The following is a 13,999-nucleotide window of genomic DNA, read 5'->3' on the forward strand; positions in this document are numbered from 1 at the left end:
TGTCTTTATATATAAAGACACTGCTGTCTATGTTTTTGCACAACATGCAGCATTATAACCATTCCTTCTATGTGAATAACAAGAGTAACCTCAACATAATGACAAGGAACAACATCAATTTAAGAACTTAGTTGACAAGTTAAGTGAAAACTGCACATACTAGAAGAGCCAATTCCAAAAATACTAAATTAAAATAAAGAGGTAGAAAATGCATGGTATTTTTATATAGTACATATTTTTCCAATAATAAAAAAAAATGTTTAAAGAAAAAAAGAAAGTCAGAAAATAACAGTGTTCTACATTTATTAACTAAGTTTCCAGAAAATTATTAAAATTACATATATTTTTTTACCAGTAGTGTTGTATTCATAATAGTTATTAGTAATATCAACTTGGAATTAACTACAGTTGATACTTAAAATTTCATGTCCTGGCATACTCACTACGACCATGAGTTTTAATAAATTTTATGATACCACACATGCTCTATCAAACATATTTCATAAATAAGCCACAACTAATTACAATAACTATGAAAATACATGCAGCAGTCTTATCAGTATCATACGTGTAATGAAAAATACTGTTTAAAACTTAACAAATGACAACAGTGACTTGTATGAGACGTAAATGCTTCAAACTTTGAGGTGCTATCCACATTCAGGCTACTGTTTTACTTAAAAAATCAGCAATTAAAACAATGATCTCCTCAAAAACAAGACAAAATGGTTGGATTGCCAAGAGAAAAATGATACCTATTTGATCTAGTAGATCAAAGCTTTACGTAAAGCTAAATATATGAATAATAGTGTTAACATTACGAGGTTTTTGTTGTTTAGGCCTAATGCATCTAGTAAAAAGTAACCTAATGTCACAAAACATAGGGAAATTGGGTAGAATTGTTTACCCCTGTAGAGAAAAAAGGTTCACTTTTCAAAAGTGCTTGGGTTATAGGGTATCATAGTTTTGTCTTAAAGAAAACTTAGCTTAGATACAAAAAAAATTCATAAGACAAGCAAAAATTGAATTGTGGCCAAAGTATATGTGCACAGTCAAGCACCTCCCTCTACTGGATCCCTTTTATATATGTGTCCTACACCTTTTTTTCCAAGTCTACCCTATATATCACGAAAATTATGTTTTATACCAATATACACAAATTTATGTTCAAAATTTCATGCAATTAATCTGTTCTTAACATATGAAGATAATACAAATTTTTGAACTTACCAAACAGACAAGATTAAAATAATGCTTCAGAAAATGATTAAATTAAAAAGTTCTTTATATTTACTATAATTATTGTTTATTACAAAGGCATTGGAAAAAAAACCTGACAAAAGGAGTACATTTTTCATTTACCTGGAATATTTACTACTGGATTCCTGCAAGCACATGCTCTGTACTGATCCTAAAAAAGTATAAAAAATTACTATAAATTTAAATAATAAACGAAAAGCAGTTCTACTCAACTACAATGTCACAAATAAATTGTTTAACAAACTAATATTTCGTTTCCTACATGTAATGATAATATTATCCATTAAAAACTTACAGAATTATGAGATTATTGCTAAAAACAATATTCAGAGCACAAAACCTAAAAAGAGTTAGAGAAAAAATGAATCAAATATATATATATACTACTAATGCAAGAAGGCTAAAATAAGGATATCTATGAAACATTTGTACAACTGTGAAACTTCAGAAAGGTTAACCAGTAATATGTAGCTCAGAGATATTTGGATAGGTGTTATATTTTATTAAAGATATTTTAAAACTGAGGGTAAAGCATAGTTCTTGTTGTGTTGCTCATGAATTAATGCCTTACATCATATTTAATAACCCCAACTTCTTCAGGGGATGGCAAGGTCGGCCTTAGGCCACACATCTTGTCAAAACTTTCCACAGATCCTCTGCTATGTGTGGATGTTAGTTTCCAATATCATATTTAATAAACCAAAGACAAAAAAAGTTTATTAAAGCTGCAATGGAAAACTTGACAGGTGTGTTATTGAATTACTTTTTGAATGAAGGTTATTACACTATTTTCAAAATGTTGTTTCCTTTGGCTCAAAGCTCATTATCAATTAATAAACTCATCCTGTAAATATATTTCCACTGACAGGACTGTGTCATACTCCTCCAGTCAAAAGTCTACCCATGGTAGCAATGCATGTCAATTAGTCTAGAATTCACTGTGAAGTAAACATTTACAGTTGCTAAGCATATACAACTCATGATGCTGTGACTTGCACCTGTGGTGACACATTACTATATCAGTATATGCAAGTTGTTCTCATAAAATGTGATCTACTTCAATGTTAATGAACCTGACAGGTTAATGAATAACAATAATAATAATGAACAATACATACTGGAAACTGGCCTGCAATATGAGTAACAAGAAAACCCCCATGAGATCCACCAAATAGAAAAAGTTGAGCTCTGTTTATGTCCTCTCTTGTCAATACATTTTCCACAGCAAGCTGTGAAGAATAAAAAAATAACTGGAGTTTTCATTTTGTCAGAGAGAAAACCTTTTTTTTATCTAAAGAACCCTACTCACTGGGAAGAATAGAAAAAAATCAATCATATTTGCTATTAATTAGGAAATTGGCTCATGGAGGATACACACAGTTTAACAGATTTAGAGGTGACTAGAAACAGTAGTAAAAAATAAGAAATTATAAAATTTTAAAAACTGTCTAATGCAAAGATCATAGATAATGTAATTTCTTGAATATTTATAGAAAAGAAAAAACAAACACATTTATACCACCAAGCAATAGAACATTACTAATCTGTAAAGCAATCCATACTTGAACATCCTTAACATCCTGGTTCCCAATGTTACCTAGTAATGAGTTGATGCTATGTTCACCAAAACCTAAGGAACCACGAAAATTCACTAAAAAAGAAAGAAAGAAAGAAAGCCAATTAATACTATCATATCCATGTATAAATTGGTAACTGTGTGACTTCCACTTAAAACTTGAACTTACCTAATAGTGAAGCAAATCCAAGTTTTGCAAAAACTATTGGATACAGAGCATATCCTGGTGTGATCAAAGAATGAGGACCACCTTGAAAGAAATGGAAAAATACACATTTTATTTAGTTTTTATAAGCTTGTGAAAATTATATAAAAATATAATAATTAATTTGGCTCATGTAAAACTCATAAAAATTAAGCTATTACATTATAAGATTATGGTCAATACTACAGTATTAAAAATCTAATTTGGACAAAACTAAGGTATTCAGATAACACTAATTTCAAATTACTATAGAGAAACCATGGTATTGAAGATAATCTTTTACTTTAGTAGAGTTAAAAATAAAATAAACACCTAGAAATACTAGTACTTACTATGTTTATTATCATTTTTACAACTGCAAAAAAAGTATTTTTTGTGTATATCTGTCAAAATAACTAGTTTTAAACAAATTTCATTTAATACTCAATGCATTATAATCAATCTAGCTGGCACACACCAGTATTATACATACTAGCCATTAAACCTTTCACAACAGAAGCCCCTTTAAACACTTTTCTGTGCAAGTCACTGCATTATATTCAAGATTTAATTAAACACCTTTAATATCAATGTATGTGAATGAATTTAATATCATAATGTGTGTTATGATTCAAAGTTTTATTCTATTCAAGTTTTAAGTCCTTTATTACAAAATAAACCTTTAAAAAACTACTTAAAACTTCAGATGTATTGTCACGCGGCCAGTGAGCTATGAAAAATCTCTTCTTTGGCTCTCTGTATCTTCAATAATACAATGGTAATAGAGTAAAGGTATATTTAGCCACTGAGATCCTTACATAACCTTTTGATTTGTTCCTTTCAAAGTACTCTGAATGAATACATTTAAAACAAGTAATAAAGTTTTTCAACCCCTGACAGCTGCCACACCCACCTTCAACAGATTTGTTTGAGCCTTATCCCTTCCATGTAGTCGTTATATACACGTGTATATAACAATTAAAAAGAGCTCATCTTACAGTATAAACTATCACCAGTTATTCTGAAATTGGTGCCAAGTCCTTATCACAGAGTACATGAAATTGAATATAGATTTGTTGGCTGCTTGATCGACTACAGCACTTAAGGTTATTTCTTATCTAAATATATTATAGTTGGAGATACAGTTTAAATTGTATTTAGGTCTTACTATTATATTTTAGTTAATTATGTATTAGTTATGTTTTAAATGCATAATTAAAAGGTTTAAACCTTTTTTAAAATGTATATCATACTTTGCCTCCATTCTCAAGGCCTACGATATTATGCACTGAACAAACATTTTGCCGAAGGGTTGCGCATGTCTCCCAAAGAAACTGTAATATGCCTCAAGGGCACCGTTGACTTGTGTCAAGATGAATAATAAGTTGTAAAAGAAAGGAAAATAAAACATTAAAAATTAACTATATGTGAACAGGAAAAAGAGATGAAATTATGAATTTAACAAAGGAAACTCTTTAAAGATATTCTACAAAAAATTAAAAGGCATGTATTTTTTTTTTCAATTTCCTAATATTAACTATTTCATTGCATTGTATATTGATGATAATAGCTATAGTTAGTGATATGGCAGAGAAACTGAAAAATAAAATATAAAATCCGCCTTATAAAAAATTTAGATAGCCTTTTAGGAAGTTCTAGAGACTATGCAAATGAAATATGAAAACTATAAGATGAAAAAGTATTTTTATACTTAAAATGAAAATCACTTTGCACTCGATTTGTTAATAGTTTGAATGTGAGTACCTACAATAGAAAAATAACATTTTTATTAAAAATAGTTAATCATAAAAACCATCATTATTTGTGTACAACATACGATCTTTAACAAAATCTTACGAGTTTTTGAGAGGATATGTTAAGAAATCTCAGAGTTAATGCATGCATTGTTGTACAAGTGATATTTGCAACTCGATTTCTGCAAATTCCATGAGCCCACCACAAAAGGGTTAACAATAACAAGCTACTGACAATTTTTCACTTCACAAGAAATTTAATTTTTAAATCCACATGCAAAAAATAAATCTTGCGGACCATTACAATGTCTTAAATCGTTACTATTCTTAGGCTCTAATACATGCCAAGATAAAAATGAATGATATTTGAATGGTGTAATAACAGTACATTTGCTGCTGATGGAGATTGAAGAAATATAAAATAATGCTATCAAGTTTCTCTCTAAACCTTGTAAAGCATTTGATACCGGCTCCAAATACAGGGTCTTAAACCCTTGGTTGGGTAAAAGAATAGTATCCTAGTGAGGAAGTCAAACCTAAGAATTAAGCATATTGTATAAGCAGAAATAACTAAATATGTAGTTATACACATACACTCATTTTTAAATACTTAAAGATAACTATAACTATCTAGCTCATGTTCAAATTCATAAAGCAAAAAAGATTAAAAATAAAATTAATTAGATACCATGCTTAAGTGATATTTTTGAAAAACAGCTATCTGAAATGTATTAAAAGATTTTTTTTTTTTTACAAGTAAACAAGGTTTAAGGGTAAGGCATAAAATCTTTCAAAATTGGTAATGTACAATAGTTGTAAATGGTTTCATTGTCAGGTTATCTTGCTGACTATCATTTATTATAAAAAAGTGAGACTAAATTATTTATTTACTAATCATTTAGAATGACTGGCAAAGGAGCAAACTAGTCTTGTTGTTTCCAGAGAAGATATAGTATCTGTGGTATGTAGGCATTTGTTAAGTTTTATCTTCTCATTTTAATGTATAATTTTTAGTTTATTCTAGGCAATGTGCAGTTTATACATACATGAGATCAAGAGTGTTGTTAAGTTGGTTTCATTCTAGCTGACTTTGATCCTTCATATTTCTACTGAGGTCACACTTGTTATGTCCATCGTAGAAATGACTAATGGTGTATATGTTTTGCAAGAATGTATACAGTACCGACCTTCAATGGTAGGTCAGGTAGTATCTTAAGAATACGGACTTACCTATCTTTGAATGAGAGTAATCAGTCATTGTGGGTGGCACTAGTTGTTTTGAGTAAGTTTGATGTTATGGAATTAACTATGCAATGCAAGACTTAGACAGTCTTGAACATCATCTTCAGTGTGTCCATCAGCATGGAAATAAATATTGAAGAAGTAGACCAAACCTATCAATTCACAGCTCTAATAAAGGCAGGACTTGTCAAATGTTCAATGCAAGTACATGCACTGTATTTGTGTTTGAATAGATATTTTTTTTCATTGAACATCACACTTTATGTCGAGTCCACTTATTTCTTAGCACACTTTCAGTTAGTTTTAGTGGAATGCAGAATTACTTTATAGTTTATCTTGCCAAACCTCGTATTATATAGTGGACCTACCTAATTTACTCTTAAGGGAAATCAGTTTACCTAAAAATACCACATAACAAAAACATCAATGAGAGGAGACTACATTAGTAATTCTAAAAACTTCAAGAAAAAAAAGTTAAGAATGTATATCAATATGCCAACCACAAGAAAGGTATATCAAATCCAGTAACAATGAGACCTTTTGCCCACAGCATCAACAAGACAAGTCTACATTAGTAGGTTAACAATGAAAGCAACTAGCTGTATTAGAATTACTGTAAATAATTGGAAAAGCAAAGATAAAGAGCAACCAGTACGATAAATCAAAAACTTATTACAGTAATTTTTATAGAATACAATAATTACTATTTTTAAACATGTTATGGAAAGATACACACCATGTGGCCACACAATCAGTGGATGAGAATGGATTTTTTCATCTCCACCTTTTTTTGGTTTTACTAAAACAGCTTCATATTCTATTCCCACTGTAACAAACACACATAAAATAAGTTTTAATACCTAAACTAAAAATCACTACTTTTGGTATAAATAAAACTTTTTTTGAAGCAAAATGTTTTAAAATATTTGGGAAACTTCCTTATAAAACTGCTAAACAGTAAAATCATTTTTACCATCAAAATTAATATTATTGAAAAATGTAAAGATATAAACATTATACATTTGCGTAAAAAGTACTTTCAGTTAATTAATCTTATACTGTGGTATTAGGTATTATTATGATTCAAAACTATCCTAAGTATTTATTGTTGCAGCAACTTTTATTAGAAATAACGTAGCTCAACTACAAGCCAACCTGGAATCCATTGGAATTCCTTCCATTAACTTACAATTGTGATACTTAACATAAATTGAGTGTTTAGATATGATTCATAATAGTTAAAAAACACTTGCTACACTTACTTTCCCACAACAAGAAAACACCACAATTAGAAATTTAATACACTTACAGAACTCAGAATTTTCAGTTTCTTTTGTTGGCTTTAAAGGGATGATAGTCCAATCAATATCTGGTATCTGATGACTAGTATTGTCCAGTTCTATCCACTCAATATCTGTTTTCTGGTCACTACGTTGCAGTCTTCCAAGAATCTACAAATAAAATAAAATAATTAGAATATGTGAAAAGTTAAAAATAAAAATAGTGTACATCAAAAATCATTTAAAATTGAGAAAAACAAATAATTAACATATTAATGATAAGTTATTTTTTTGTGCAAAGCTACATAATGGGCTATCTGTAGTTTGCTCACCACAAAGAATAGACCTCAGATTTTAGAGTTATAAGTCCATAAACTTACCACTGTCCCACTACAACAAAATTTACTTGAGTTCCTTATTAATGTGAAAGTCAAAAAAATAACCTAACTGGTATTTTCCCATGTTTCTTTAATATGCAAAGTATAGCTGCAAAAGATGCTGCTTCTGCAAGAAAAATTACCAATTTTTGGTGTAAGAAAAGTAACAAGTTTGTATCAATAAAAAAAGGTTAAGCAGTTTCAGTGATTAAGTACTGCACAGTATATAGGAAGAAAAAAGCCAAAACTTCACATGTCTTAAGTCTTTCAGCTACAGCTCTTTGTAGCCAGCCAATCATAGCACTGGATCCTAAGTATCTGGGGGAAATTTGTGTTGCAGGTGAAAGTCGTAAAGTATCCTACAAACTACAGAGTGATGTACAATACAATATAACCATCTCATGAAAAAAATCAGTTGATCTTCACTGGATTCTGCTACAAGGATTTATTGAATTAACACATGACCCTAATCAGATTTATTATGTTCTGGACTGGAACTCTAAAACAACTTAAACATTTTGTATTATATAAATAAATATTATAAAAGAATGATTTTTCTTTTGTTTGATTGAAATTTTTTGCTCAAAACTACACAAAAGGCTATTTGCAAAAGAGCCATTCCTAATTTTGAACTGATAGAGGAATGGCAGATAGTAAACTGTACCCATAGCCAAATCTTGAGCTACTCTTGTCTGACTAAACAGTGAGACTTGAACATCATTCTAAACCTAATGTCCCAAAGTGCAAAGTACAATTTTTTCAATAATGAACTATGAACCTTCGGATTCACAGTCTGAGTACACTAACCACTAGGCCAATCCCAGTCATAAGAAAAATAAAGATCTATCAATACACCATATATATGTATATATACACACACACACACACACATATGTAGATAAAGGATATTATGGGGAGTCTACTGAGTAAAATATGGTGAAAATAATAAATATTCATAAAGAACTAGATCTTTCTTTTCACAGTAGAAAAGTAACTATTTTTTGTGTAGGTTCTGTATGTTTCCTAAATCTTTAAACTACATTTTGTACTTTTGTGCATTTTAAGTCCTCTGTTATAGGATGGAGAACGTGTGAATTACTGTTAGCTAAAACATCTATGAACATTTTTCAGATTTGTCATGCGTCCTTGTATAAATTTGGATAAAAGCTATTTTCTCTCTGTCTCTGACTTTTATATGATAACAAATAACTAACTTACAGTTAGTCAACTTAGATTAAGGCAATAAATTTGTTGAGACTAGTTTCTAGTCTAATGTTGTTGAGAACTGTAGATTTATGTTAACTCATATCAGACTGAGAAATCTCTACTGTTGGGTGTGAACTTTCAACTTCTCGTCAGAACTGTTAAAAGTACTAAAAGCATTTAATTTTAATTAAAAGTATGAAACTGAGCATAATTTGTGAGCAATTTTATCACAATGTAAAGAAAGCTCAGTTTTTATTTGATAAACTTTTATCTTCTGTTTCTATATTTACATTCAGCACCCATTCACACTTTTCCAAACATTTCTCACTTGCAGATCTGATGATTTGATTTAATTGTGGATGAAAATATCCAAACTTCACAAAATTGGAGGTACATAATGTCCTGTTTGTCACAATATCATTCATATGCCACATGTATATTGATCAGAGATTTGGTATTTTAGTATGTAAATATTATATATATGAATCTCTTATAGCATGTATTACATACTTACAAAATTCCTGACTTTTCTAAGTTATCATTTCAGAGCATATTAAATCTAGTTGAAATTTTTTTTAATCTCTGATCTAGTTTTCTGATTAGTCAGCTACAGAGGTGATGTGAATTGTAAATGCAGTTCTGACATTTTCAAACAGTTTCACTTCTCCTCTTGAACTACTATCATTGTTTCAGCCAAAGATGCTGATCATGTATTATTTAACATTAGTGTAAGAAAAGTTTATTTTAATCTCTCTTTTTTTGGTAAATGCAGTCATTTCTTATTTAGTTTCTCTATTTAACTACAGTTTAACCTATTCATTTGAACTTCAATACCCTGCAGTACTTCTTCCAATAGCACGATTAGAAATTTTCTTTTTGTTCCATCAGTGATAAAGTGTTTCATTACAACTACTTCCCACTGTGTCTTGTCTCTTTAATTCCACCACTACAACTATCCTTTCATATACTAGGTCCTTGGATTCATAACTTTTGCAGAAGTCAATGAATGTGCTAGGTTTGTCATTCAATTACTACAGCTTACCTCAACTGAACAAATTTTGGAGTCATAGACCAAGATCTAGCTATTGCAGAAGTGGTAGCTAATTTGTATTCTCAGCTACTCCAAGTTATCTTGCTTCTTGGGCTCTTAATGAAGAACTATCCAAGAGATGCCTCTATATTTTGACAAAAATTTAAACAGAAAGGAGAAGAGTCAAAATGATTTGAGAGTGAGAAAAGAGCATCCATCAATGGACTCAGGGTTATCTGCAGCTGAATGATGAGGGTTCTTCCACACTTCACTCAGTGTTTAAGAGCTTCATGAAGATTGCCGACCCATAACCTGGTCTTTCAGATACCACTGATAATGCCAGTCTGTCTCGAGCAAATCAGCCAGGCTCAAGTATGAGTGTAAGTTGCCAAGAAGGGTTACCAACTGCAGCAATGCTAAGACCTCTTGAGGTGGTCTGTACATTGAGACACAGATATCAGCAACCAGCAGTCCCTGAGCCTCTCAGTAGATGATTCTTTCATAATTGGCTGGAGATGAGATATGGTGGGCTGACAATGTTCATTGACCTGACCCTACCCATCTCCTGGCAACATGGTATCCATTATTGCCCATATATGATGTACTCTTAACAAGCCAGAAGCTGTCACATTATGAGAGGAGAACTTCACATTTGAGCAGCCTTGGGTACATTTTGAAGTTTGGTGTAAGGGACATTGGTTGGAGTTGAGAGAGGTGAGAAAGCAGCCAGCTTTTGGTACATCCCTAAAGGATCAGGGGATTACACTCTAAGACATTAGAAAATTATTGAAGGAAACAGCCACCTTTCTAAGCTCAGTCAGATTTGAAAACTACAAGAATCTTTATGATTATGAAGTGTTATAATCCAATATGAAAAACTGGTGCAGTCATAAAAAAAGAGAGCTTATAGGCATGTATTTTGGAAAAAGAATTATAAAAGATATGTGCTTAACAGAAGAAGAAAAAAAGACCAGGAGATATAAGAAAGAATGAATAAACAGAAAGAAGCAAAAGAAGAAGTGGTAAGCAACAAAACCTATTTCTAAGTCCATATGTTGTTGATTATGTTAATAAACAGCAATTTATGTATATCAATATGAGTCAATTCTTGATAAGAATAAGTACAACCTCAATAAAGTTGAAAGGAAAGCAAAGTGAAAGTATAGCACGGTCATAACAAAGAAGTGTCAGAAGCTGTCTACAACACAGCGGTGATGCTGTTGCTATAAAAATATGTCACATGAGTGAGCACAGATAGGAATTTATCATTTGGCAAAGTATAATAGCTGCAGCCGCTAGAGAGGAGTCAATGCCAGTGTTAATACTGGATCCACAGTCATTCATATAAAAATGACAGACATGATGGTAGGTTGACCCTGGTACAACTGGCAGAAAGTAGCGAGGTGAAACACATTATGCTTCCATAATCCTTAAGTGAATGGAATTCCTAGCCTCTAGAACAAATAATGCAACATCTACGGCTTTATTTGGATGATCTAGAAATAAACACTGTAAAATACTTTAAATCTGACCTAGTCTGCAGCTGTGAGAAACTACTGTCACAGAATTGCAAGAACAACTTGACCTGATAAAAAATCAGACCATTTATCAAGCAGGACTGCATATGTGATGCCCACAAAATCTTTACTGCATATGTTGATGAGCTATGATGCTTGCATTGCAAAGCATTCCATAACATGGCAGCAGCCAACTGAGAAAACATTCTGGTTGACAATTCTATAGAAAGATTTCCTAGTAAGTCTATGCTACACCCTTGACCAGTAGAGATATCATGTCTCTAACTAAATTTGTATCTGTGTCAACAAAGTACAAGATCATAACTTCAACCAAGTTGCTGAAGTAAAGGAAGCCTGCAGCAGAAACACAGCAACCAAGTATGCTGCCTCCATGTTGTGAGAAGGAGCAACAGATGATGCCCTATTTGCAAACACTGTACGATAGCTTGGTTCAGCTGAGTAGCTGCCAGCAGGAATATCTTGAATCTGCCATGCCAGCTGCCATAGTGATATGGATAAAGAAATATCCTGACCCACAAAGAGACAGAATAATTTTTTTCTACAACTGGACAAATTTGTCATCATGGCATAGGTGTCCTTTCCCTGTGCCATCACAGATTCCTGCACATCTACCACACAGAACAAATAATCTTAAGGGGAGAAGATAGGCTGTGAATACAGTCATATCTGCTACAACATTAAATTAGTGATCCCCCAAATCAGGTTTGGCCACTGATCTAGGCCACTGTTTCTTCAGGTGTAGCAGTTGGTACAACATCCATAGGGCCAAGTGTGGCTTGGTATGGTAGATACACACATATGTGAGGTAGAATTCTTAGTTGATACAGTCACAGCTAAAACTGTACTAGATCTCAGGGTTACCTGTCACCACTATGTAAACCACTACTCTGGACAGTTAACACAGACTTTTTCCTTAAAATTGGTGACTGGCTTGCAGTGAACAGAAAAGCTTGGCTCTGTATCACTGTTAGCACCATCACCAAATATGTAGTAGTAGTAGTAATAGTAGATCTTGGCTTAAGTATTGGTATTTTATGCTTAGATATCTATAGAAGTTATCTGCTAGTATAGCCCATGCATCAGTTGAACTGCAGGACTGTGGTGAAACCATAAAATGTTAACCACAATGTGCACAAGAACAACAGACTGTGTTTTGAAGCAATGCCTGTAACACACAGTTTCTTGCTGAAAGCGAGCCACTTCTTCACAAGCTATTTTCCTTACAAAAGCAAGATGTATTCTAATAATGATTACATTTTAATTACTCAGTTAGTAAGTTTGCTGTGCTGTAACTTCTTTCTTTGACCAATATGCTTGTAAAGTTTCTTAAAGGACCAAGGGAACTTGGTTTTAATCCAATCATTATTAGTAACAAAATGTAATGCAAGCTTCTAATAAAGACTAACACTGTAAAATTAGAACTGTATCAAATACAGATGAGTAATTACAAAATTACAAACCAAAGCAGGAGCTTTTAATCTGCTGTAAGCTCTAATTTATAGTTAATATCTTTGATTATTGTATGGAAACAAAACTATAATGGTACTTGTGTTTAGACAGTTTAAGCAATTTGCTCTTAAAGAAAAATTATGAAATACAAAGCTAACAGATAGAGGGATTTTTTAAGAATATATAAAAAATACCTGTGTGAGCAATAGTAAAAGGACAGTAAAATTTCTGTCCATTTTCACAGATTAATAAGTTTTCCACAGAATATATGATTTTAAGTTATATTCTGAATTGATAAAAATTTCAATTATATAATTGTGAAAATAATTTTCTTCATACTCTTTCAGTACTAAGACTTTTGTTCCATTGGACCATTGAAATAAAACTATATATTGTAACATAATAACATATATTCACTCCCACTACTAGATGGGAAAGAAATAAGGGTGGTCCAAAAGAGTATACCAAATTGAAATTAATTGTGGTGTTTCTTTCTGTTTCATGTGAAGCACATTGTTCTCCATCAATGAAAAACAACAACTGAATTAAAATTACCTGAGGTTTGACGTGGTTCACTATTTTGAATGTAACTCAAATATCAGTCAGTGTTATCATTCATTTTTGTAGGAATATGAATAAATATTAAAGACATCATTTCAATATATCTTTTTTGGGACACACTGTACCATAACCTTTGGCAGCATAGAACTTACAAAACAAGTTAGTTTAATGATTCTGCATTTCTATACAGTAATTTAACTTCAAAAACATTATAATAAAAGTTTAAAATGAAAAAAAATAGTTTCTATAGATGGTAGATTTTTTTGTTTGTTATAATTCATGAAAAAATTTCAAAGCCCACTAGATAGTTTCTCTATTTTAAAAGACCACAATGTCAAAGCAAGAAATTAATGTCGCGCTTTGGATCACTTTCATTACCCCCCCAAAAAAATGTACATCACGTATAATAGTTAAATGAACCGCCTAAACATCAAGTTAGTGGAGCCTGTATAAAGTGTAAAGTTTAGTATACTCTAATCCCTTATAGCGATGGAACACAATGAGACACACAATCGGCATGCAATGCTGTTTGAATACAAAAG

At 31.5% G+C, this 13,999-nt stretch overlaps 1 protein-coding gene across 1 annotated transcript in view; it reads right to left on the minus strand.

Annotated features, from left to right (window-relative positions):
• The window catches only part of LOC106457200 (acylamino-acid-releasing enzyme-like), a 66,333-nt gene that overhangs the window by 8,324 nt on the left and 44,010 nt on the right, over positions 1 to 13,999 (minus strand). Inside the window, exons 14-19 of the mRNA XM_013916593.2 lie at positions 7,326 to 7,467; positions 6,753 to 6,842; positions 3,006 to 3,086; positions 2,823 to 2,911; positions 2,379 to 2,489; positions 1,363 to 1,411 (exon numbers count right to left, since the gene is read on the minus strand). Of these exons, the coding sequence (XP_013772047.1) occupies positions 1,363 to 1,411; positions 2,379 to 2,489; positions 2,823 to 2,911; positions 3,006 to 3,086; positions 6,753 to 6,842; positions 7,326 to 7,467 (562 nt within the window). The remainder of the gene's footprint in view (positions 1 to 1,362; positions 1,412 to 2,378; positions 2,490 to 2,822; positions 2,912 to 3,005; positions 3,087 to 6,752; positions 6,843 to 7,325; positions 7,468 to 13,999) is intronic.

This window comes from Limulus polyphemus, unplaced genomic scaffold, assembly GCF_000517525.1.
Source record: "Limulus polyphemus unplaced genomic scaffold, Limulus_polyphemus-2.1.2 Scaffold302, whole genome shotgun sequence".
In the NCBI taxonomy this organism is placed as follows: Eukaryota; Metazoa; Arthropoda; class Merostomata; order Xiphosura; family Limulidae; genus Limulus; species Limulus polyphemus.